General features: G+C 56.7%; 10 protein-coding genes across 10 annotated transcripts; 4 read left to right on the top strand and 6 right to left on the bottom strand.

Moving 5' to 3' along the window:
• Nucleotides 1-72: 72 nt before the first annotated feature.
• Nucleotides 73-1,034, bottom strand: B0I36DRAFT_375693 (uncharacterized protein; the record flags this gene model as incomplete). Its single annotated transcript, XM_046160390.1, has 2 exons — nt 73-941; nt 1,007-1,034. 2 exons carry the CDS (start codon nt 1,032-1,034, stop codon nt 73-75), a joined length of 897 nt encoding a protein of 298 aa, XP_046010937.1.
• Nucleotides 1,035-1,350: 316 nt separating this feature from the next.
• B0I36DRAFT_328658 (GPI transamidase component) lies at nt 1,351-3,808 on the top strand. The gene is made up of 3 exons (XM_046154615.1): nt 1,351-1,972; nt 2,041-2,441; nt 2,498-3,808. Exons 1-3 carry the CDS (start codon nt 1,599-1,601, stop codon nt 3,565-3,567), a joined length of 1,845 nt encoding a protein of 614 aa, XP_046010936.1. The 5' UTR covers nt 1,351-1,598; the 3' UTR covers nt 3,568-3,808.
• An 886-nt stretch (nt 3,809-4,694) lies between these two features.
• On the top strand, nt 4,695-6,284 carry B0I36DRAFT_365244 (uncharacterized protein; the record flags this gene model as incomplete). The annotated part of the gene is made up of 2 exons (XM_046159109.1): nt 4,695-4,773; nt 4,888-6,284. 2 exons carry the CDS (start codon nt 4,695-4,697, stop codon nt 6,282-6,284), a joined length of 1,476 nt encoding a protein of 491 aa, XP_046010935.1.
• Nucleotides 6,285-6,787: 503 nt separating this feature from the next.
• B0I36DRAFT_365243 (uncharacterized protein) lies at nt 6,788-7,171 on the bottom strand (the record flags this gene model as incomplete). Its single annotated transcript, XM_046159108.1, has 1 exon — nt 6,788-7,171. The coding sequence occupies one exon, from the start codon at nt 7,169-7,171 to the stop codon at nt 6,788-6,790; it is 384 nt and encodes a 127-aa protein (XP_046010934.1).
• A 1,329-nt stretch (nt 7,172-8,500) lies between these two features.
• B0I36DRAFT_351556 (uncharacterized protein) lies at nt 8,501-10,186 on the bottom strand (the record flags this gene model as incomplete). Its single annotated transcript, XM_046157022.1, has 4 exons — nt 8,501-8,965; nt 9,021-9,504; nt 9,581-9,686; nt 10,066-10,186. The coding sequence occupies 4 exons, from the start codon at nt 10,184-10,186 to the stop codon at nt 8,501-8,503; spliced, it is 1,176 nt and encodes a 391-aa protein (XP_046010933.1).
• A 1,047-nt stretch (nt 10,187-11,233) lies between these two features.
• On the top strand, nt 11,234-12,952 carry B0I36DRAFT_328657 (uncharacterized protein). Its single transcript, XM_046154614.1, has one exon. The coding sequence runs from the start codon at nt 11,290-11,292 to the stop codon at nt 12,559-12,561; it is 1,272 nt and encodes a 423-aa protein (XP_046010932.1). The 5' UTR covers nt 11,234-11,289; the 3' UTR covers nt 12,562-12,952.
• A 1,148-nt stretch (nt 12,953-14,100) lies between these two features.
• B0I36DRAFT_351554 (uncharacterized protein) lies at nt 14,101-15,321 on the top strand (the record flags this gene model as incomplete). Its single annotated transcript, XM_046157021.1, has 2 exons — nt 14,101-14,275; nt 14,786-15,321. The coding sequence occupies 2 exons, from the start codon at nt 14,101-14,103 to the stop codon at nt 15,319-15,321; spliced, it is 711 nt and encodes a 236-aa protein (XP_046010931.1).
• A 320-nt stretch (nt 15,322-15,641) lies between these two features.
• On the bottom strand, nt 15,642-17,060 carry B0I36DRAFT_271986 (flavoprotein-like protein). The gene is made up of 3 exons (XM_046151298.1): nt 16,747-17,060; nt 16,518-16,603; nt 15,642-16,426 (listed from the first exon to the last, which is right to left on the bottom strand). The coding sequence occupies exons 1-3, from the start codon at nt 16,768-16,770 to the stop codon at nt 15,925-15,927; spliced, it is 612 nt and encodes a 203-aa protein (XP_046010930.1). The 5' UTR covers nt 16,771-17,060; the 3' UTR covers nt 15,642-15,924.
• A 204-nt stretch (nt 17,061-17,264) lies between these two features.
• On the bottom strand, nt 17,265-19,239 carry B0I36DRAFT_386007 (cytochrome P450; the record flags this gene model as incomplete). Its single annotated transcript, XM_046161092.1, has 2 exons — nt 17,265-17,927; nt 18,058-19,239. 2 exons carry the CDS (start codon nt 19,237-19,239, stop codon nt 17,481-17,483), a joined length of 1,629 nt encoding a protein of 542 aa, XP_046010929.1. The 3' UTR covers nt 17,265-17,480.
• Nucleotides 19,240-19,326: 87 nt separating this feature from the next.
• On the bottom strand, nt 19,327-22,702 carry B0I36DRAFT_293067 (OPT oligopeptide transporter). Its single transcript, XM_046151780.1, has 7 exons — nt 22,279-22,702; nt 21,533-22,210; nt 21,178-21,459; nt 20,843-21,106; nt 20,592-20,769; nt 20,228-20,517; nt 19,327-20,120 (listed from the first exon to the last, which is right to left on the bottom strand). The coding sequence occupies exons 1-7, from the start codon at nt 22,633-22,635 to the stop codon at nt 19,782-19,784; spliced, it is 2,388 nt and encodes a 795-aa protein (XP_046010928.1). The 5' UTR covers nt 22,636-22,702; the 3' UTR covers nt 19,327-19,781.
• Between the last annotated feature and the right edge of the window lie 1,118 nt (nt 22,703-23,820).

Raw genomic sequence — 23,820 nt, 5'->3', positions numbered from 1 at the left:
GCCTTTTGATTCCCGAGATGCGTAGGCCAACTGCGGCACTACTTTTGGTTGTACAGTAATCTGCGTCGCCCTTCACCAACCACGATATCCACGACCGCTGCGCCCTCCGCCGCCGCCACCACCACCACCACCTCCTCCAGGTCCTCCTCTCCTCGGGCCCCTTGGGCCTCCGCCCCAACCATCGTCTCCCCTCGGCCCGCCTGGGCCCATCGCGCCCGCCCGGCCGCCGCCACCCATCCCGCCATCGTCGCCTCCTCCCATGGGCCTCGGCCGATGCCTCGAGTCCTTGGGCATGGCGTCGTACGTCTTGCGCATCTGCGCGTAGCCGAGGTGCATCTTGCCGTAAAAGTGGTCTGCGAGGCGGCGGTCGTTGTCCAGCCTGCTGAGGTAGGCGCCGCAGACGTCGCAGACCTGGAGCTTCTGGTGGCCCGAGGGGCCCGAGGTGTCGGAGAGGGCCTTGAGCTCGCGCTCGCGCTCGGCCTTGTGCTGCTGGTTCTGGCGGACGCGGTAGAAGTCGTCGAGGGCCCTCCCCACCTCGCCCAGGTCCGCGAGGACCACGACCTCGGCGAGCCCGTCGTTGATACTGGCCGACAGGTCCGAGATCTGCTTGAGCAGGACGTTGGTCTGGCGGATCTCCTCGGGCGTCTTCTCGAGGCGGCGCTGCGCCGTGTCGATGCGCCGGTTGCAGTCGTCAATGTACTTTTGCAGGTCCCGCCGGTAGTCGTACTCGAAGTCGTGCTGCTTCTTGGCCTGCTCGGGCAGGGCGTCCCACTCCGCCTTGAGGCCCTCCGAGTGGATCTTTGGGCAGGGGCCCAGGTCCTGCTTGGTGTTGGTGAAGAGGTCGTGCGGGCAGGTGCCGACTATGTAGGACCGGCAGACTTTGGGGTCGGTGAGGGAGACTTTGGCGTGCGACGAGGAGATGGGATTGCCCATGAGCTGCTCTGTTGAGTGAGGGAGAGTGTTAGCTGATGATCGGAGCTGGTTCGAGGAAAGTGTTGTGACGTACCGAGCAGCTTGCGTTGCTCTGCGGCCATGGCGGCGGGTTCTGTGGTGTCTGCACGGCTCTTTTGGATTGGAGTTCTGCAGTCGTCGCGGTGATTGAATAGATGTCGGTGGTGACTTGCGCTGGCTGGCTGGTTGCCTGTGCTTGCGGAAAAGAGGTGAAGTTGGCGGCGAGGCTGCGGCGGAGCCTTGTTGCGCGCGGCGCGAAAGAAAGAAAAGGTGGAGCTGGGGAAAGCTGCCGGCCGCCTGGGCAGTGGTGATGGGCAGGGGTCCTTAGTGCCGTGCAGTGCAGTGACTTCAGCGGAGAGCTGTTGCCCCACGATCGCTGGAAATGCCATCTGGACACTTCACGCGTCCCCCATCCCGCAACAACGGCCGACCCTCTGGCCACCAAACACAACCCGCCGACGGCACCCTACGCCTCCGAGAGGCACGCCAGGTCAGCCTTTGCAGGCCACATGGACCTTCTCAAGGGCCCCTCGACCTGACTGCTTCTCCTCGATTCTGACGACAGCTCACCACCTCCCTGATTCGGGCTGACAGACTGCCACTCGCCCTCAAACAGCGGCCAACCAGGCCACCCGCCGCCTGCGACAATGGCACCCCCATCGGTCATGGCCCGTATACTCTCTGTGCTCATGCCGCTTGCGATACTACTCTCGCCTGCTGCCGCCGACCGTGACTACCACGAGCAGCTCGACCTCAAACCCCTGGCCGGCTCGTCCCTGCTCGCCAGCTTCAACTTCCGCTCAAACACCTCCCTCACCGACTTTGACGCTCACAATTACCGCTATTTCCCCCGCTCCCTCGGCCAGCTGCTTCAGCATGTCGGTACCCGCGAATTGCACCTGCGCTTCGCCCTCGGCCGCTGGGACGCAGAGAGCTGGGGCGCCAGGCCCTGGCACGGCACAAAGGAGGGGGGCACCGGTGTAGAGCTTTGGGCGTGGCTCGATGCGCAGACTGAGGAAGAGTACGTGGGACGAGACGCGAATTCGAGCGATGTTGGGAAACAAAGATTGCTGACAGATACCGAAACAGGGCCGACCACAAATGGCTGACACTGACCAACGCCTTGTCTGGCCTCTTCTGCGCCTCCCTCAACTTCATCGACGAGACCAGGACGACCCGGCCCGTCATGTCCTTCCAGCCCGAAGGTGACCACTCGCCAGAGGCCATGCAGAACATGCACCTCCTCCACGGAGTGCTGCCTCGAGAGATTGTCTGCACCGAAAACCTCACCCCGTTCCTAAAGCTGCTCCCTTGCAAGGGCAAAGCCGGAGTGTCGTCGCTGCTTAGCGGCCACAAGATGTTTGATGCCTCTTGGCAGAGCATGGCCATTGACGTCCGGCCGATCTGCCCGGCTGGCCAGGAGTGTGTTCTGCAGGTCGAGCAGACCATTGACATGGTTCTCGACATTGAGCGGTCCAAGAGACCGACTGGTGAGTAGCGTCCACGGAAAAGCACCGCGGCAAGATGCCCTTGCTAACGACCGCAGTCAACCCGATTCCGCGACCTCCTCCAGCTCACGAGATGAGGTGCAATGCCTCCAAGCCCTATAACTCTGGCGACGCCTGCTTCCCGGCGCCTGTGGACCAGGGTATTGAATGGAGCCTGCATCAGGTGTTCGGCAAAAGCATCCAGGGCACTTGCCCCCTGACCGACCCGGAGGTACCACCTGTCTGCATTGAAGTGCCCGACCGGCGCAGCATCTTCATGACAATGGGCGGTGCCAGGGAGGTGAAGCAGAATGGCCTGCAAAAGCGGTGCTACTTCTTCCCCTCAGAGGGCGCCTTCTCACTAGTCCTCCCGGCGCTACCATATGAAGGCCCTGACGCCATGACACCTGCGGACGAGATTGTGCAGCCAGAGACGCCACTTCTGTATGCCGAACGGACGTTCACCGGCTACGGACAGGAACGTGGAGGCGTGCAGACCATCCTGACCAACCCCAGCCCCGACAGCTCCGTCGAGTTTGTCTACATGCAGACGTTGCCGTGGTTCATGCGCATTTACCTACACACCCTCGAGGCCCGGATCAACGGACAGCCAGGCATCAGAAACGACATTGTGGAAGAGATCTATTACCGCCCGGCGCTGGACCGAATCCGCGCCACCCAGCTCGAGCTGCGCATGCGCATCCCGCCCGCGAGCACAGTCTTCCTGACCTACGACTTTGAGAAGACCATTCTGCGGTACACCGAGTACCCGCCGGACGCCAACCGTGGGTTCGACATTGCCTCTGGCATCATCACGATCCTGCCGTCGTCCGCGCCCGGCTCCAGGACGTCGAATCTGAGGACGACGAGCCTGATGCTGAGTCTGCCGACGCCCGACTTTAGCATGCCTTACAATGTCATCATCTTCACGAGCACGGCCATCGCGCTGGCGTTTGGTGGCTTGTACAACATCCTTGTCCGGCGGTTCGTGGGCGCCGATGAAGCGGGCGAGGCTGCCCTGGGTGGGCTGAAGGGCAAGATTGCCGGCCTGGTGGGCAAGCTGCGGGAGAAGATCAAGGGGCTGAAGGCTGCTTCTGCTGCTGCTGATGCCAAAGGCAAGGCGGATTGATCCGGAGAAAAAAAACACGAATTATAGAGTTATGAGCGTAGCAATCACAGTTTGCGATAGCGATACCAATCGATGCATGAAATGGCAGAATGTAATTGAATGAACGTCTTTGTCGTCAAAAGTGGAGGAATGAGCCTCGTGTGTTTCTGTTGGTGGGCTCATCGTGTCTTTCACTTTCGTCCTGCCACGATCATTGTTTTCTTTCTTCCTTTCTTTGGGTCATAACGACATACAAACCAACACTTTTCCCTGCGCTGTTTGCCGTTGATGCTGTGGGCAGAGACAACTTTGGATTCCCAACCTGTAGCTGGCCCTAGTCAGGTCTCCGCCAGGATATGGTGGAATAGCGCTTGACCATTTGGGCAGGCCTTGTCCACCTACATGACCCTGGCAGTTTGCGGGACTATGCTGAAGCATGATTGGGTCACAAGCTGCAGAGGAAAAAGCTTCTCCCGACGACATGCGACGATCCTTTGCCACTTGCGTTATGTGTTGGGAAGAAAGGCACGATGGCCCGCGAGTTTGCTGATGTTGGATTCGCCAGTGGATACTCGAAGGAGCAATGGCAATCAATATTCCACATGATGGGAAGTGTAATTGTCCATTGCTTGCATTGTGCCAGTGCTTTTTTAAAGATAAGGGCTCGTTATGCAAATACGTTGGGCAACAAGTCGGAAGCATCAAAGGAGAACTTTTCTACCCCCTTACACCCTAAACAAATGCGAAATATGAAATCTCGTTCGCCACAGTTCAAAGTGAAATGTTAATCTCAACTTCTGGCTCAATCTCATGCTCACTCACCCACGGCAGAACGATGCCAGCACTTAGTCACTAACTCGTGGGTTTTAGGCCAGCCTGAGCGCCTTCAAGTTCCGGCCGTCCGGGAGATCAATAGCCTCGAAACTCGCGATGGCAGGTTCCCGAAGCCACATGCGCGGCATATATAGCCGTGATTTGCAACGCATGACGGCCGTGGAACTCATATGCTCTGCTTCGGTATAGAATTCACCACGTTGCCACGAATACATCACCACTTACTCACGTCGAGCAGCTCCCAAAACAAGTACTCATCTGTCTTCGAGCGGCCAGACCAGGGATCACCTGCACACTCAACTCAAGTTGCCGCCATGTCGTCGACGCGCCAGAACCGGTTTCCAGACATGTCTGGACCCAGTCTCGTTAGGAACGACAGTGGGACTAGCGAAGGTATTTTTCCTCACTCACTCCTGATGCACAACATGCGCAACCGTTCAGCAAAGGACAAATTTGACCGTCAACCTTTCGTCTCGGGACATGATCTAATGATGTGATCTTTTCCAGGCTCACGATTCTGCATATGGGGAAGCTCGGGTTGCGCCAACCTGCGCGCCGAGACCGAGTTCATCCCCGACAACCCGCGCTGCAGCTACTGCCGGGGCAGCAAGAAGAACAACGCCGCCGCCAAGCGGAAGCCCAAGAAGCCTAGCAATGCGGTGCCGTCTTCCTCCTCCTCCTCCTCGCTCCTCCTCGACGCCGCCCTCGAGACATCCTACCCGACCCCTGAGGGCAGCGACAAGATCTGGTGCACCGGCGCCGGGCACGAGGGCGACCGAGCCACGTCGTCGGCCCAGTTCCGCCCGCGCGAGCCGTACCCGTGCGAGGACCACCGCGGCACCCAGGCGTGGCGGATCCGGCGCGACATCGTGTGCGACTCGTGCAGGGGAATCCGGGACCCCGAGACGGGTCGGCTTACAGGTGAGCCCATTGCACAGGTGCACTACATCCCAACGGACTACTTCAGCCTGGTCAAGAGCAAGAAGCTCGACTGGTGGTATAATGCGTTCCGGCGGGCGGCGCTGCAATGCGATCCCCGAGGAGGCGGCGGTGTCGGCGTTGGGCAGGGCCACCCGAGGGGAGGAAGTGGGAAGCAGCAGGAGCCGGACGACGCGATGATGCTTGACGCGCCGGCCGTCTGCAATGAGAATGGCACCAATCCTCCCTTTGCGGAGGTAGACCTCGACCATATCGACAGCTACACGGACGAGCAGTGGGACGCGACCCTCCAGCTCATGGAGGAGGACCTGCTCGGCTTCGACGGCGACCTCGAGGGCGTCGACTTTGTCACCGCCATGTACGAGGACTTCAAGCGGCAGGCTGATCAGAGGTCTCCGACCCCTCCGGCGGAGCAACTTATGGAGCAGGCCGTGACGGCGTGGGAGGCCCAGCAGCGCGAGATTGAGCTCCAGCAGTTGCAGTTGTTGAAGGACTACACGGATCAGTTCGATCAAGCTCAATCTCAAGTCCAATTCCAGAGTCACAGTCAGAATCACAGCCAGAGCCAGAGCCCCGAGATCAAGTACGAGCACCCCTTTACTCAAGGCGAGGATCAGTGCGTCAACATGGACATGGACGTGGACATGAAGCACCACGACAACTCCCTTACGGACATCCAGATCTGCCACAACCACCATGACCACGCGCAACAACAACAACCAGCCTCAAAGCCACCTCAGAGCTCCAGCATCCTCCCCGTAGGACGGCAGAACGCTCCGCCGCACGTCAGGAAGAACATGGAGACGCTCGTGAGCAACGACATGGGCCTGCAGTGTCCTTCGTGTGGCGTCATCGGCCGCGTCGAGCTGTTCTTCCGCGGCTTCGCGCTCAACGACCTTGAGATCACGATACGGCCCGACTGGGTGCAGTGCCTGCGCTGCGTGGAACCCGCGCCGAAGAAGTGAGGCTTTCTCCTATCTTGCTTGAGAACCCCTATTGATGTAGAAAGAACGCTTTTTGGTCGCAATCACTGTTCGGGAAATGGATCGCGGTGGCACTGGAGGCCAGGCAGTAGGGAGGAGTACTTTTTCCCCAGAGAGCAGGAAAGCGCAACGTGTCAGGGCGTTTTGAGTCCTCAGGAGTGGCGAGTCATGATGTAGCCTGAGCTCCGGGGTCTGTGACTTAAGTCAATGAGTGCGGACAAAATGGGTACGAAAATAGCATTCAGCACGCGTCTACATGGTGGTCAGTGACCTTCGCTGGAGGATAATGAAATTGTCGTGCAATCCACAAAGCAGCATTCTTGTCTCATTGTCCCGGTTCCCCATCTCACAGTGATGAAATGCCCGATTAGTTGACAGCCCCAGTCGGTCATTTCAAAGACTGATCAAATCTCCCCTGTTCACGATGTCCTATGGCAGGTTCCGCACCCCCCGCCCGTGAACCCCTGATCCGGAAACAACCCCAATCAAGTCTGCGACAGCTTCAAGCAGGTGACGGCGCCCGCCTTGTACGCATCCCACGCGATCTTGTCTCTGGTCTCGGGGCCGTACACGCCGTCCGCGGCGGCGCCGTGCTTGGCCTGGGCCTTCTTGAGGGCCGCGACCGTCTTGGGGCCGAAGATGCCGTCCTCCTCGAGCCCGTAGTTGTAGCACTTGGAGTTGAGCGTCGTCTGGAGGATGTAGACGGCGTCGCTCTGCGCGTTGGCCCCCATCTCGCACGTCTTGGAGCCCGAGTTGACGGGCAGCCACACGTCGTAGCCGTGGCTGCCGCGGAAGACCTTGTAGTCGTTGCAGGTCGAGGCCGCGAGGGCTGCAGAGGCGAGAATAGTGGAGAGTGCAAGGAGCTTCATGGTTTGTGGCGGGCAAAGGGAGGATCAAGAACACGATGTGAAGTCTTGTGAACGGTATGAGCAATGAGTGCTGGTTCTGTCGAAGGCAGTCAGGTTTTGGAGGGCGCTGCTTGGTTTCGAACTGAAAATGATCATCAGTCGCAGATTGACACCGTGTTTATATACAACTTTTGCCATGCTGAACTCCATGAGGGTCTCAGAAGAAAGGCAGTATCCCATGTCCGTAAGACGGGTCCGACTTACATCGTTGTCTGTCTGCTCACGCCCGACCTGGGCTAATCGGGTACTCCTTCTGACACTTGTACTGTCCCTGTTTGTGCAACAGCGGCTGCTGCCTGAGCCTTGCCCATGACGGTCCTAGACTAGGCGACCCGGATCGGGTTCCAGATGCTCTGTCGTCTGCCATAATCATGGAGAACTTCTTAGGCCCCCAAAGGCTTGGCGTATAGGGCTGAAGATTGGATGCTACGTCGGCGTGAAGTACCAGCTGCTAGGGCTTGTTGAAGCGGGCCCAGACTCGAGCTCCGGGACCCCTCACGCCTTGAGCTACTCATGCAGGTTTACAAGGGCTTTTCAGCTCCCTTTTCAGCGAAGAGCACCTGGACAACGGGAGCGTGTGTCTAGCAGAAACCGGATGCCGCGAGTGTGGGGCGACTATGGGGTGCACAAAGCGAGTCATGGCAGCAGCACGGCCGGATGAAAATGTCGGATGGGGGGTTGCACCTCATCTCGTGGTGGTAGGCTGATTTGAGGTGAAGAACTCTCATAGAGACTTATGGAAGTAAGACTCGGGGCGCCGAAGGGTTTCCATCTGCCGCTTGAGAACTCGGTGCCCACCATTCCTTCCAGCTCTACATTCTCGCAGAGTTGACCAGTCGCTAATAATCGTCGTTGGCAACAGAAAGAGAGCTCGAAGGAGCAAAGATATACAAAAATTATGTGGTCATAAAGAATGGGCGGTGTAGGAATGCAAGATTCGGATCGGTTGGCTGGCAGTCCATGCCAGACATGAAGCGTTTCGCTAAGACTACAGTTTTGCAGCCGGGGCTTCCTTGGCACACCCTCTGTTATCCAACGAGGTGAACTGGCTGAGCCGTGCCGCTTTAGGCTCATCCGGCTAGGTGACCGGGAGAGCACGGGCAAAGCGCATGGTGAGCGGCGGCGAAAGCTGCCCATATTTATAATGTTGTCACATACGGCTTTGAATAGTTGAGGGAAGGAGACTCTTCCTTATGAGGAATAAACGTTACATGAGTAGTGAAGTATCGACTAATAGCTCAGAGAATGGACGACTTCCTAAAGAGGATACAGGTGCGGTGGGATGTTTGGTTACATACTGGCCCCGTAACCACATGTGGCAAGAACTTCGTGAAGTCGCCCCAACTCTGGAAACACTTGCTCTAAATGAATACTGCGTCGACATGGTGGCTCAGCTTGACCGCGAGCTGAGTCTTCGTCCGCTTCGTCGGTCGGCGCACCCGAAGCCTTTTTGTAGAGTGCATATAAAGCGATGTGCACTGCATTCGCCAGTTCATACTGGCGTATGACCAACCTATATGCATTGCCCATAGTAGCAGCACTAATCAAGTGAAGTGCCCCAAGACTGATCGAGGTAGCCTCCTGGAGAACGGAGCCTACCACACGCTTCAAGCTTCCGAGTAGTTCTCGTAGGAGTTCGCCGGCGGATTCTCCGAGAATGACATATGCTAAGCGGATAGCGAGATCATGACAGTTCCAGAACAAGGGGTGGTACGGACCCCAAGCACAGAATAATCGCTGATAGACTATCACTTCCTTCAGCAGCGAGAAGGTTGAAGCGCTTGGGCTAATATTGCTTACTCTGGCTTACGGCGTCTGGATTGAGTTGTGTTTCACCAATATCTTGCACAGCATCAATCTTCTGGATGACTTCACGGGCCAGTCGCGTTGGGTCTCGGAGTTCCGCCTTTTTCCCAGTGTGCTCCCAAACCCAGGCCTGCTGTATTTTTTCAAGTCGAGTCAAGTCGTCCCTATTCCAAACACCTTTGGGGACGAGACATAGAGCATAGTGTCGTACGAAGCGGAGTTCGGCCGTGATGGGTGGAAGTGTTTGGGTGTCCGACAGATCCCAGTCGATGTGTGACTGGATATCTCCCAAGGCGCGACTTGGCCAGGCTAAAGCATTTGATATACTTTTGAACGAGTCGCCTAGCGGACTCTGTACAATGAGGACTTGCCAACAATTAATGTGAATGAGGGTCATGGTCGTGGTCGTGGTCGTGGTCGGGCACAGAAAATTTACGAACATATGAGGAGTAACCCGTGAGACATCGAAGAGACAAGCCCAGAGCACACTAAGCAAAGGAATAGAAATCGCGAGTATGTACTTCATCCGTCGTAGTCGGGCACCGACTCGTTGCTGTAGCTTACGGCCCAACCCCTCCACACCAAGATTTGCTGTGATACAGCCAAACACCAATGAGACCCCAAAGCAGGAAGCTCAAATCGGCAAAGGACACTCGAACCTTTAAAGAGGCTAATGACTATTGCGGAACCAAAGCTCAAAGGAATTAAACCCCTACCATGGAGGAACTCTGTAGCAAGTTCGACACCATGTAACAATCACCACTCTGCCTATAATCTATGCCGGCCAAATCGGTCTTCTAGATAAGCTAATGCTGGAACTCTTGTTGTTTTCAGCGCCTTGCGCACTACTGGAGCGCACTGTCGGCTCGGCCCGCTTAGCTTCGCAGAGTACTCGCGCCCGTCTTGCGTAGTGTAGCGAGACTACACCAGGGAGCTTGAAGGTATTAGGGCTAACGACTATGGCGGCGGCAGTTCTGCCAGAGTGAACTTTGTGAATAATAATAGCCAAAGTACTTATCTAATTTGCCCACAAGTTTGGCACAACTTACTGGCCTGCTGATTCTGCTCAGAGAGCGGCGAGAGACAAAGCACCAACGCCGTTGATATACATTTGGCTGCCAACCTGTTGCCTGACATGTGGCTAAGTGGCTGACTTAATTCGGCTGCCATGCTTTAGTTAGCATGGTCAGGCTGGCATAAGCAAGCATAGCAAGCCAAATCAGAACAGATGGAAGATAATTATGCAGTAACCAGATGGTGCTAGCCAGGATACAGGCGTCTGGCTCACCTTTCATCCACCCTTTGCTGACCAGAGGTGGCCCACGACTCAACTTTGGGCGGCACAACCTGTGAGATCTTCGGGTAACCCTCACCGCACGTCTGACGGCTTCTGGTGTCAGGAAGACCCGGTTGTTTGTTTCGCATAAGGGCGGTGTAAACAAACTTGACATGGAGAATGTGGGTCAAAGTCGCGAATACAGAGAGAAACTCGGTTTTAATGTTGCTGTCAGCCGTATGGAGAACGGTATTTTTTGAGCGTAATCCTTCTTCTGACTTTTACCGTCATCAACCTTGAATAAATAAGCTACTTGCTCGTTTGCTTCAACCGTCACTAGTTTTTTTATCTCCTGGCTGGTTGCTATTCAGAGCCGAGATGTGCGAATGTCTGAAAACGAGGATGAGCTGCTCATCTAAGTGAGTGGAGCGCGTACCAAGACGCGCAGGATGGAAAGTACGATACGTCATAATATTTGTTGTTCTGTAGTCACGACTGGACCCCTGTGTTGCCGGGGAAGTGCGGGGACAAACGGCCGCTAGCACCAGGGGTGTATTCTGGCGGCTACAACATGCTTTTGCCTGGATTAAACGGCGATCGGGAGACGACTACGTACTCTGTTACGAGGCCAGAGAACCTCAATGACGGCACTTTAAGAACACGAGTCGGCAATGCCCGGTCTGCATCACATGGCCATATGCTGCTGCATCCTGCCATTCAGTTCATGAATCTGCCAAGCGAGCAGCTGCCCGCATCTGCCAGACGAGCGGGAGGATTCCGTCATCCTTGGCACGCATGCGACTGTGACTCGACCGCCAGGCAACCACCATCCATCCAAGGAATACGGGCTTGACGTATCTCGTCCATGTATAAGTAGACTGCACATCTCGGTGCGTGCGATGCAAGGGCTTTGAGCTCTCCTCTCCATTAACACTCATACGGCTATACATCCGTCTCAACCGCCATCACGAGTGAGAATCACGCAGCGAGAACCAGGATGCCCGTCACCATCCGCCCTACGAGCAACCCCCCGCGTCTTTGGCGCCGGCCGCCGGCCCAGAACGTCTTCAGCCTCTTCCAACGCGCGCAGAGCCAGCAGTGCAAAAGCATCATCCAGTCTTCCTTTGGTGACCTTGCGGCCAGCGGCAGGTACATCACGCCCTACGCGAATGGCTTTGTGCACGCGGCCCAGGAGGCCTACAGCAACCATCACCATCTGACCATCCGGCCCGAGGATGTCTGGTTCGCCATCCTGACCCAGCTCAGCTTCTACATCAACGCCAACGCCGAGGCTCTGCGGTCCAAGTTTGTCGCCCACGAGGGGCAGAAGGACCTGGTCGTTGTGGAAGCTGGCACCATCCACTCGGTGGACTTTGGTGGCCTGGCCGTGCGGATGACGGGCGAGATTGACAAGAACCTCGTGGATAAGGATCTGAGAAAGTGGATCATGCCCAGCTTCACGACCACGACCACGACTGATACGGTCACTGCCGCCGTGCTCATGATGGGCTCGATGCAGAAGTACTTTAGCTACGGCTTTATGCTGACGTGCGGCATCCCCTCTGTCACCCTGCTCGGGGAGAAGCGCGACTGGGAGGACATCAGGGCTCGTCTCGATAAGCTGCCAGACTTTGGCAGCGAGTCGAAGCAGTTTTCCCGACTGCTCGTGCCCATCCTGGACCAGTTTGTGCGCTCCTTTGACAACCCCGACGACGACGTCGTGCTCGACTTCTGGAACAAGATTGCTGACAGGCGCAACATGGGGTCCGGGCCGGACTATCTGACGGGCTGGATCACGGCATTTTGTTTCTGGGACGCCGACGGCAAGGTCCTGTATCGTCCCGGGGGAGGAGGATATGTCGACGACGACGACGACGGCATTTTCGGCTTGCAACCAGGCAAGGACAAGTTTGTCGGCTTCGATGCCACAATCTACAGCCAGATTGACGCGGACGATATCCCAGCCGGCTATCTCTCAGTGCCGGTCCAGGTCAACGACAATGGTAGAGTGTTCGACACCAAAATGGTTGCCGGGTCTGTCGGTATCGAAGTCACGAGCAGCGGCGACAAGCTCGACAGCAGTCGGGAACACAGCGGGAGGCGCTTCTCGTTTTCGGGCCCGCCAGAGTTTGTCAAGTTCCAGCCAGAGGTCAGCGACGAAACAGGGCTCGACTCGCTGCAGCCAGTCACCGGCTGGTGGATATACGAGCTCGAGGCAGGCGCACAGGATAGCAATCCGGGGAGACGGATATGGTCGGACAGCCCATAGCCGGATTCCCCATGAGGCTTCGGTACGAAAGTAGTGGAGGAAATACAGGGATCTGGGCAAAAACGATCGGTCATGTTTGGAGATTCTTTATTCGTTGCGCGACACGGCAGAGACCCTCGAAAGTACTTGCGATAGTCATCTTTACTCGCCACTTCCGCGTTAACAGTGATTATATGGGCACTTCGATCAGCGCCCGGATAACGTGGGACGCGTTTGTACCCGGAGCCTTGTGGGCTGTGCGAGGATGGTGATGATCTGGGGTTGAGCTTCGTAAAAGCGTCCGCGGTAATGATCAGACTCGATAGTTGCCCAAGCGATGGTCTCCCAAAGGGACCTTGTGGTTCCCCCGTCGAATCTAAGGTTATTATCCAATAGAATTAATAAAAGTGCCCTTTTGCAGAACAACTCACATGTTTTGCTAGCCTGTTAGCATCCAAGTCTTTCGTGTGGACGGTGTTAGGGACACCTGGCGCCTGCTAGCGGGTGTGGCAGCAATAGTCAAACTGCTTTGCTTTAACAGCGAATTCGGATTTGAGCCTGCTTATCCTATCGTCGAGCTGTCCCCCAATAGGACTTAGTCAAGGGCTCAAGACCGAAGGCCTGAAGCAAAATACCAGCGTTGGCGCTTACCAGCAGTAGCATGGATCGCCTGTGTGTCGTTATTTTGGACTCTCCAACATCGCGCGCCAAGGTATGCTCAGTAACACAAGTTGGCCGGGCTCCTGTAAACCGTATGCAAAAAGATCCCGGGTTCGCACTGTCAGAGAATGCACTACGCAAACCAATCTTCGAGCCTTCCGACGAGCGGGCGTTTTCTGGAAACGGCCCTAGGAATGCTTTATGTGGTGTGGAACGTGGTTCTGTTTGTCCCACCTCTTCGCAAGTCGACACCAACAGATGCATTGTGCGAGGACTGCCAGTAACTCATTCCTCTTTGTTTAGCAAGCCCTTCAGCAAAGCAAAATCGCCCGTGACACAGACGTTGCGCCTCCTTCTGCGGAAAACAAAGAAGCCCACCCAGCCTAAGGATCCCGAGTGGGCAACCCCGATTGCACGTCTGGACAGGCCAGCAAGGCGCTCAGCCTGCCCGACATTCCAGTGGTTTTCTTAGTGGAGATGCGATTTTGTTTGTTGAGGCCATTCTTCTCCGAAAGTCTGCGCTTTGTGAGTTGTAACGTAATTAGCCATGTCTGGAGGTGGCCGACCACGGAAAGGAGTTATGGTCCTACCCCATCAGCGATTTACACATTCTCATGTGACACCTTTCAGAGGCCACACCGAATAAGGGCAGACGAACAAAGGACTCCAATCTTGGCGTAGTTTGCCACTCCCAATCTGGCTTTTTGTCTCCATCGCGTGGGCCGAGCTGCCAAAGATAAAGGGGTCGCTTCTCGACCCGGTCGGAACCTGATTGTTTACGCCAGGAACACTTTCACAGCAACCTGAACACCGCACTGGGGTTGCTGACGACGAAATCGCGTTTTATCCGCCCTCGAAACAGAAAAAGAGACCGCTGGAGATATTTCCCAGCATCGCAATATGGCTTCCGTTCAAGCATATCGGCCCAACCCCGAGGAGGTGACCCAGAAGACTGCCATTGAGTGGGCGACCGGAGCGGTTGCCTACGAAGGCCTGGAACATAGGCCGGAGCTCGCCCAAACTCGGCCACTTGAAATGTATAACATGCTACATGTTGAAGCCCAAGAGGAAAAGTGTGAGTACTTGGCTCCGACGGGTTATTATGCCAGCGTAGTTAATGATTTTCTTATAGTGCTCGGCTGCGGCTGGTGCCCTGTCGGCGCTGGGGGCTGTGGCAATTTCCGCCCAGCTCGTTGTTTCGATCGGACCCCGACCGGGCGGCGCGACGTTCGATGCAACTATTGCCGCCTTGAACCGTTTACGAACAAGAGGGTGCTGGGGAAGAATGTTATACCAGGCGAAGACGCTATCTGGTGCAGAGGCCCCAAACACCTCGGAACCTTCGAATTCGCAATAGAGTGGAAGGGGTCGTCCAAAAGGGACGCATCGCTGCCATCGTCTTACTTTCGGCTTCGCGAACCATACGTGAAGGATTCGCACGGCAAGGACTAACCATGGCGATATCGGCGCGTCAGCGTCTGCGATCTTTGCAGGGGCGTGCTCCTGCCAGAAGACAGTGATGTAGCGTCCCAGGAGGACAAGCCGTAGGGCCGGATACCCAAGGACTTGGAGGCAATGGCTATAGTCGTTCCAGCAGTCGAGTTCGCCCGTAAGAACATGAATCTCGATGATAAGGATGAAGTGGACTGCTTCAGCAAGAATCCACTGGATTTCGACTACTACAGCTTGACCGGGACCGAGCAAGTGGCTTGGTGGCCATGGAAGCGCTTCTCCACCATTGGTTCCGAACATGTCTATTTGTTCGAAGGTTTCTCAATGCGCACCGCCATGTCACGCGCAATAGATGAGTTGACCACGTTCGAGCGGGATTGCTCAGATCCATGGAATCGAGGATGCAAAGTCAAGCCCAAGAAAATCAACACTCACTTCCTCACGATATTCGTTGGGAAAAGTCCCGACTCGGTTTCGCAAAGGAAGGTCTCCTTCGAGGAAACGTGTTACAGGACTTGCGTCGCATGTCCCTGGAAAGGGTTCACTGATGGCAGTTACTATCACAATCGCAGAAGGCAAGAAACTCGGGCAGTTTTGCGGCTCGAGCGCTTCAACAAGGATGAATGGCACCGACGTCATATTGAGAGAGACGAAAAAGACCTTGTGTAGGCTTGCAAGAAACCTCGCGTCGGCGCGCAAAGAGGAACAATGCGGTAAGCATTGCACGGGGGATACAATCAATCGTTCAGATAATTATGTCGTCGCTTTCTCCTTTTCCTTTTGTCCTTTCTTCTCTTTTTTTTCTTCTTCTTTATCCACACTTTTTCTGTTATGTTTGTCTGATACTGGGGAGAAGGATGCGAGATAGTGGTTGGGTGCGCGAGATGATAATGGTCAAGAAATCGCTGGTGTCTTTTCAAGTTTGAATATTTTCGCAGTCATCATTTCGGCCCGAGCAAATCACTAGCATGTGTTCGAGAATATTTGTTTCCACTCGTATAGTCATTGGGTATGCAATGTATTCTGCCAGTTATGCGCTATTATGCTAAAGCTGAGTATCCTCCTCATCTTGTACTCGTCTCATCCCTCGGACTCTCACAAGATGACGCACTTTCCCGGCAGGCCACAAAACGTCCTCTCGCCGTCGTCCTTCTTGGATCCGTCCTTGGCCTTGGCAGCTTTGCCCTCAGGCTTGCTCTGGACAGCGGGCTTGCTCTCGGCCTCGGATGTCTTCTCCTCGGGCTTCGCGGCAGCGCCGTCGCTACCATGCAGTCACCTCGACTGGAGGCTGACGCGCTTGTAGAACTCCTCGCCCTGGATCTCGGCAATCTCGAGCTCGAGGGCGGTGGGCTGGCGGGAGCCGTCGGGGCCGGCGAAGGTGCCGGCGCCCCAGGGGGAGCCGCCGTGGATCTCGTTGAGGTTGGCGAGCTGGCCGAACGACTTGGCGTAGCCGAGGGGCACGTAGATGATGCCGTGGTGGGCGAGGGTGGACATGGCGGCGAGGCAGGTCGACTCCTGGCCACCGCCCTGGGTGCCGGTGGAGACGAAGATGCCGGCGAACTTGCCCCAGAAGCCGCCAGTGGACCACTGCTTGCCGGTCTTGTCCCAGAAGGCCTTCCACTGGGCGGGGAAGTTGCCGTAACGGGTGGGGATGCCAATCAGGAAGGCGTCGTACTGCTCGAGGACGGAGGGGTCCTCGAGGACAGGGACGTCGGTGGGCTTGGGAGGAGCGTACATCTTGGCGAGCACGTCCTCGGGGAGAGTCTCGGCGACCCTGAGATGGAAAAGTCAGCTAACTCTCGCTCATTGTGGCTGCTGCCAGGTTGGCTGGCGGGCAGGCTGGGTGGAGACAGAGGCAGACTTACTGGTAGAGGTCGGCAGTGCCACCGGCCTTCTGGATGCCCTTAAGCTCGGCCTCGGCCAGAGTCTTGATGTGGCCGTACATCGAGTACTGGAGGGTTGCAACGTGGTTAGCATTGCTGGCGGAGGGAGGGGGAAGCTAGTGTCGTGTAGGCCGACCACCCTGCTCTGTCTGTTCAAGGCAGCAGGGTGGCGGCAATGGCAGCGACAATTGGCGGCGGCGTGTGTACTTACGTAGACAATCGCAATCTTCGCCATTTTGAAGGATGTGCTGAGGGTATCACGAGTGTGTGTTGTGTTGGTGTTGGTGGTGGACGACGAGAGAGCAAGAGTTCGGCTAAACTCTCCGGGCAGGCGGGCGTTGCTATTTGTAGCTCGACGAGGAGACCCTTGCCCACGACGACGTCACGGCAGAATGCGCCAGTGTCAGGCCAACCATGGCTGTCTGTCTGGCTGTCTGTCTTGTCGGCTGGGCTAGCCGTGGTGGGTGCTTTCCTCGTGTGTGTGCCTGTCTCAGCTGCAAGGGCAGGTGCGCGGGTGAGTGAGAGACAGTGAGTGGATCACACAATCATGACCAAGATTCACTAAGGCTGAGCCAAGCCTGAATAATGTACCCTGTCCTGCCTAGCCATTACTCATGCCTCAGGCCCCCACTGCGTCCACCTGCCCCACCGCTGAGCAAGCATGACTAACACGTCAAACATCACCACTCGTCACATCACGGCCATGCTTCTTCATGCTTGCGTAATTGTGGGGTTGGCGTTTGGGTTTGGCAGCACCACTCGCTTGGTGCTTTTCAATCGTACGGACCGATGTAATCATTCGCCAGAGCTTCTTCCCTGGAGTCAGTCCCTTACGACCTTTCTTCTCCACCACGCTCGTCACCTCTTCCCCACAAGGCTGCAGGTTCGTCAAGTGTGCCCAGTTGGGGGAGGCCGGCCGCATGCAGCTTGCTGCTCGTGGCTTGCTCAACAGCTTCTTGGCGGCGCGGGGCTGACTCTGATCCTCAACCTTGCTGCCCACGGCTCCATCACCCCCTTATCTCGCAGCTTCATGTCCTCCCTTGTCGTAAGGGGGTCAACCTCGACATCGTACAGCTGGAAGATTCTCGCAAGCGTCAGAGTGAGCTGCACTTCTGCCAGGTGCCTGCCCACGCAGTTGCGCGGCCCCGTGGCGAATGGCCGGGACAGCGCCTTCATCTCGGCCGTCGGGTGCAGACACCGCTCCGGCTCGAACGTCTCCGGGTCCGGGAACACGTCTGGGTCCCGCGCGGCGGCGTAGCTCAGGATCGATGCCGTCTTGCCAGGCGGGATATAGTGCCCGCTGACCTCGCGGCCCGGGGACACGCGGAGGAACATGATATTCAGAGGGCCCCAGAGCCGCATCGTCTCTTGGATCATCGAGTTCAGCAAAGGCTAGCAGCGGCGGTCAGTTAATTAGTACTTCACACACTGTGTCTCAGCCGGTCCGTCTCCATGAGAACAACCAGAACCAAACCACCAGGTGAGAAACCCCGAAGTAAGTCGATTTGCGTGTTGCACGTACCAATTTCGAGGCAGCCTCATAGGTGGGCATGACGTCTCTGGCCGGAAACGCACCCCGCACCTCTTCGACCAGCCTCTGATGGGTGTCCCGGTTCCGCGCGCACTCCCAGATGAAGTATGTTGTGACCACGGCAGTCGTTCCACTGCCGCCGACCAAGAATATGATTGCGTTCTCGACCAGCTCGTCAACCGACAACCTTGTCCCAGTTTCCGGATCTCTGCTCGTAACCAGGTTTCGAAGAAAAGACTGGCTCTTGGAATCACCGTCCCCTGTAATAGCGCCGGCCTCGCTCTTCTCATCCTCTCCACTCCTCCCCATCTCCTTCTCAAGTGCCATTGCATACTCTGTCACGTGATCTCTGCTGAACTTGATAAGGTGATTCAGGCCCAGCACCGCCTTCTGGAATGCCGGGATGGGCAAGTACCGGATCGCGGGGAAGAAGTATCGCGCCGGGACGACCGTGGCGAACGAGTTGACGTCGAACAGCGCGCTCGGGTTCTCTCCCTTGATGCAGTTGAACGACGTGCCAAACACCAAGTGGCTGATGATGTCCAGGTAGTGCTTCTGGGCAGGCTCCCAGACGTCAAACCACGCACCGTCCTCCTCCTTCTCTTCCACCTCTTCTCCCTGCTCACCAGGACCGGCGGCGGCGGCGGCGGCGGCGGCAGCGCTGGGGTAAAACACGTGCTCCATCAGCGCATCGACCTTGTCCGCGATGAGGGACTCGAAGCGCAGCACCCCGCGGGCGCTGAAGTCGCTCGACATGAGGCGCCGGAGCCGCGCGTGGTACTGGCGGTCGTCGGTGCTGAGCACGTTGGGTGCCCCCGTGGCCGTGAAGAGCTTCGGCAGCATGGCCTCCTTGTCAAAGGGCCTCGAGTGCTGCCCGTAGATGTCTGTCCACGCCTGCGCGTCGGCAAAGAGCAGGGTGTCGTGCCCGATGCGCAGGGGGCTACCGTATTGCCGCATCAGGCGGTACATGGTTTGGGTCTTGTCCTGGCGGAACGTCGAGGTCCAGGTCACGTAGTTGGATACTTTGCCTAGGAATGGTCCCGGGTACTTGGCGAACGGGTGGAAGAAGATGCGATACACGACGACGCTGGTCACGTACAGCAGCAGAAACACTGCCGCTGCCGGCAGGACCAGCTGCAGCCGAGAACCTTCCGTGAGTGCTGAAGTCGTCATTGTTGCTTGGGAAGCTGCTGGTTTCCCCTTGAAAGATGCGGGCTTTGGATCATGTGTTTGTGTGCCGTGGCTTGCATCAGTGACGATGGAAACATCAAGTCGCGCATCAAGTCGCGCAAGGCATGAATTCTCGTGAGTGGGAAGGGGACACCACGCCAGCATTCACAGTCGACGGGGCATCGCAGGTTTCATATCCTGTTTCCAGCATGCATTTGCTCTGCATCATAATCTGACATTCGCCTCCGCTAGTCCTCGCACCCCGCGCGCTAAGCGCTAAGGCACGGCAACTTGTTCCAATGAGAATGAACGACCATGAAGGAAAACCAAACTCTCTTCAATCTGCACGACTATTAGCCCTTGGCAGGAACCACCAACCAGGCGAGTGGTTGATCGGCGACTAGTGCTGATATAAGCCCTCAGCTGCTCGGGGATTAAGACGTCTTGACTGGCCCGCCGCACTATACAACACGAAGACAACCAACAGACCCCTTCCGCCCTTCCTCCTTGAGCCTATCCCATCCCACCTCTGCCCTTACCCAACTCTATTCCCCTACAGGACACAAGTCTAAGTTGCCATCGACATTGTTGCCCCACCAGCTCGGGAACGGCACGCTGGGCCCGCCGGCGCCAAAGACGGCGAAGCTCAGGATGAAGAGCACCGTCAGGCTGGCGCCGTCGAACGCGCCGGTGACGAGGTACGAGTAGTCCTTGAAGATGCGGGGCTTGTAGTTGCGCAGGTAGTACTGCACGTAGAAGCCGGCGATGGTCCAGCTGAAGATGACGCACGTCTGCGACTGGTTGTAGGGGATGTAGCCGGCATACTGGATGAACTGGGGCATGTTGATCTCGTCGAGGGCGAATCCGCGGATTTTAGGGTAGAACTGTGCAAATTCCCTCGGTCAGCAAAACAGTACCGTGACGAGTAAGGAGGAAGGGGCTTGGGAAGAAGGAGACGGGGGGGAAAAGATAAGAAAATGAGGCGACTCACATAAGCCACGATGCGATGCACAGCTACGATGCCCGCGCCGACTGCGAGACCGACGGGCACAATCAGGTACATGCCGCCGTCGCTGTAGAGGTATCTCGCGAGGGCCCAAGAGGTGGCACTGGTGTTGTAGGCCTGCATGGTGGCGCCACTCCAGGACGAGTTGCCGTCAGAGTCGGTGAGGAGAGCGGCGTTGGCGGTGACGATGGAGACCATGACGACGTAGTTGATAAACCCGCCGAGGATTGTACCCCAGACCTGGGTGAGGAACATGACGCGAGGTCCGATTTTCACTGTAAAGACACCTGTCAGTACACGGGGCCTGGAGTTGAGAAGGTAGCGAGCATTAGGAAGATGGTAGACGTACAATATTCACCCATCTTCAAGTCCGAAGAGAGGTTGACCGCACACAGGATGACGTTGTGGGACCAAGCTGCAAAGTACATGTTGCCGATGGGACGTTCTGGCACAAGCAAACCAGCCAGCATCTTGGACAAGTTGTTGGTGGCAATGCCGTTTCCGAATCGGGAGTACAAGATTGTGCTCTAAGTGCCGGTGTAACAACCGTTAGTTCGCGGCCCCCTGCGTAAAAAGAACTGTTTTATTGAAGGAACTCACCAAGGGAGCGATCAAGATTCCGAGCAACAACGAGACGACGTAGGCCCATGCGGGGAGAGTAATGTCTTCCTTGAGCACGACGACGAGACCAAGCACAAAGCTGATGAGCATGGTGAGAGCGTACCACCACCAAGGGGCTTCCTTGTAGTTCTTGCTCATGTAGTCGTGGTGGCGGTCGTCATAGCGGCCCTCCCTGGCGCTCTTGTACGCCCTTTTCACGTCACCGCCCCAGAAGAGGACGCAATGAGCTGCAAGTGCACCGATCTACATGTTACCGCGATCAGCTTCAGCCTGCACTATCAATCAACCACAGATAAGAAACAGTGTTGACGTACCGCAGCGTTTGCCATGAAAAGGCCGTAGGCAAAGGTGCCAGTAAGGCGAGGAAGACCATATTTGGCGAGCGCGTCGTGGTCGAGGATTCCATTGGTGAAGACCTTGGTCAAAGGGTAGCTCTTCCCATCTTCGGTCCTCATCCGCGTCGACATGAAAGGCTGGCTCTGGGCGTTCCATGCGTTTCCGTAGTAGACGGCGAGCATGACTATGAAGCAGACGAAAAGGCCAAGCGCTTGGTGGATCTGAAGCTTGAGCGGCAACGATGTTTGGAAGGATGTGAGCTAGGTGATGAGTGTCAGCTAGCCGAAAAGTTACGATGCGTCTTGTTGGACGAAACCAAAGCGCAAGACTTACGTATTGCCAGTCCAGGGATATGCTGAACAGTCCGAGACCTTCGTTGTTCGTCGCGCCGCCGAAGAGGCGAGTAAGTGTCGTGGCAGTGTCGCCAGTCGCATTCATTGACGCCAAGCACGGGATTGACACCGAGTTCAGCCATGGCCAGATGTATGCAGGGAACCACTCCCAGACGAACATGCCACCGAAAGCGATCCAGAACCAGCGCAGTGGCTTGGACGAGGAGATCTCTTGCCAGTGAAGTCCCTGCAAGGTCTTGACTGTGGGGAGGTTGCTCCAGTACACAGCTTCGACGTGCCAGACTGTGATCGGCCGCAGGAGACCACAGAGGCCGTAGCCAAAGAGGCCAATAGAGATGATGCTGCAAATCACTGTGGTGGCACTGGGGAAGCTGTCGTAGAACAGACTCTGCGCCGTGAAGACCTGAATGGAGACCGACGCATTCGAGGCAGACGTAGCAGTGATGGAGCAGATGGCATGTTCCTTGAGGCCCCACGGGCCAGGGTTCAAGAACTTGATGATGGCGATGTGGAGAGGGAGCTTTCCTTGGCCACCGCGTTCGCGCCAGCGTGCCTCAAACTTGTCACCTCTTGGCAAGACTGCTGCCCAACCCCTGCCCAAGAAGTAGGCAATGAGCACGATGAAAGTACCCTGGATCGTAATGGCTGTGGGTTTGAACTACAGCATCGCGTTTGAGGTTAGCTTCACGGAAGGGCTTCTGGCCAGTTGATGAAGGAGAAGCTCACCATGTAGATTTGGAACATCACGGCCTGGAAGCAAGCGAGGATGCTGGCCAAAAAGACGCTGCGGAAGGTGAGGGCAGGATCGCCATCGTCGCGCAGCGGTAGCAAGTGTAGAGCAGCATCGGTAGCAGTGACGATGATGGCGTCCTCACTGCCACGGTCCTTCTCTCCCTCACTGTCGTACGCCAATGGGGCGGCCGTGATCGCATTGTCTGGGTCGAGCGCTCCTGCCTTGTCGATCTCGGGGCCTTCAGGCGTCTCCCTAATCTTCTCGTTCAGTTCTTTAGTGGAGGGGACTGGGATGGCCTTTCCCTCCACGGGGTTCGGCGCCCCGATGATGATGGTGTCGTCTGCCGCCATGTGTGCTCAGAGAAGGGGCCACCGTCACAAGAACAACCAGAGTGCCAAGACGTTTGGCGGATGCTTGACGACGAGAAGCTCAGCCCCAAAAGACTTGGCTTGCACTTGGCACTCGCTGAGCATTTTAAATATCTCCCGAGCACATGTCGTGGTGTGGTTCCAGCATGCTGTGACCCGCAAGTGGAACGGCCAGCGATTATGCAACGGCAGGGGTCCTCGTGTGCCATCGGGCCTGTCCCAGTCCCGACAAGGAACATCGAAGTACACCGTCTCTCTGGTTCTCGTGATCCCATACCAGACACTTGGTACACCTACACGTTTGGGGTCGAGGATGCCCAGAAATGCACACCATATCGTACCCGCAAAATCTAGACCTGGCTATTCGCAAGCACGCAACGACGGGAGCAAAAACCCCCATGTCGACTACCAACAATGAAGCGTCCACGCCACGCGCGTAGATAAGCATCGAACCCTTGCTCGGAAAGCCTTGGCACCAATCAGACCAAGCTTTCGATGATCCTGCAAAGCCAGTGCAGGGTGCAGCGCCCGGGGGACTGCATCATGAACTCACCGGGGGCTGCACTCCGGGGGGGAACGGCGAGAATGGGGAGCCAGGAAAACATCCCAAATTGGAAGGTGTCTACCAACGCCTTCTGCTAGAGGCGGAGACGTTGGGTCACGCGAGAAGCTCGGGCGATGATGCTCTTTGTGAGGCACGCCAGTTAGCTACTGTACAATCCGCCCTGATGGCGTGACTCGGCCCGCGATTACGGCGCCGTTGGCTCCAGACGAGGCTTTTCAAGTGTGCGTTTCATTTTATTTTTGCGCGCACGACAAGCATCGTGATGCGGGAGCAGTGTGCAAAGAGGAGGACAGCAGGACTTGCATCTTATGGCAGACCAGCAGCCCCTTTGTGCTGGTAGAAGGACGCCTGTTAATACGGCACGCCTCGTGCTCAAGCCACTCTGCCAAAGTTTGATTCGCCTCCCCGCTTTGTGGGTTTCAGGACCCCGTTCCGGCTTCCCTTTGTGGTCTGGGGCTAGAGGCGGGTGACGACGACCACTCTCGAAGCCGCGTCAATCGAGAACATTTACTGAGGCGCGATGTGGGGGGCCGCCGAATGCACGGCATGCGTAATACCAGACTTGCAATGCTCAGTCCTTCCACGCCAGAAGATAACGAACA

Source organism: Microdochium trichocladiopsis, assembly GCF_020744255.1.
Source record: "Microdochium trichocladiopsis strain MPI-CAGE-CH-0230 chromosome Unknown B0I36scaffold_7, whole genome shotgun sequence".
Taxonomy (NCBI): domain Eukaryota; kingdom Fungi; phylum Ascomycota; class Sordariomycetes; order Xylariales; family Microdochiaceae; genus Microdochium; species Microdochium trichocladiopsis.
Note: the sequence above shows the minus strand (reverse complement) of the source record. Positions and strands in the feature narration are given on the sequence as shown.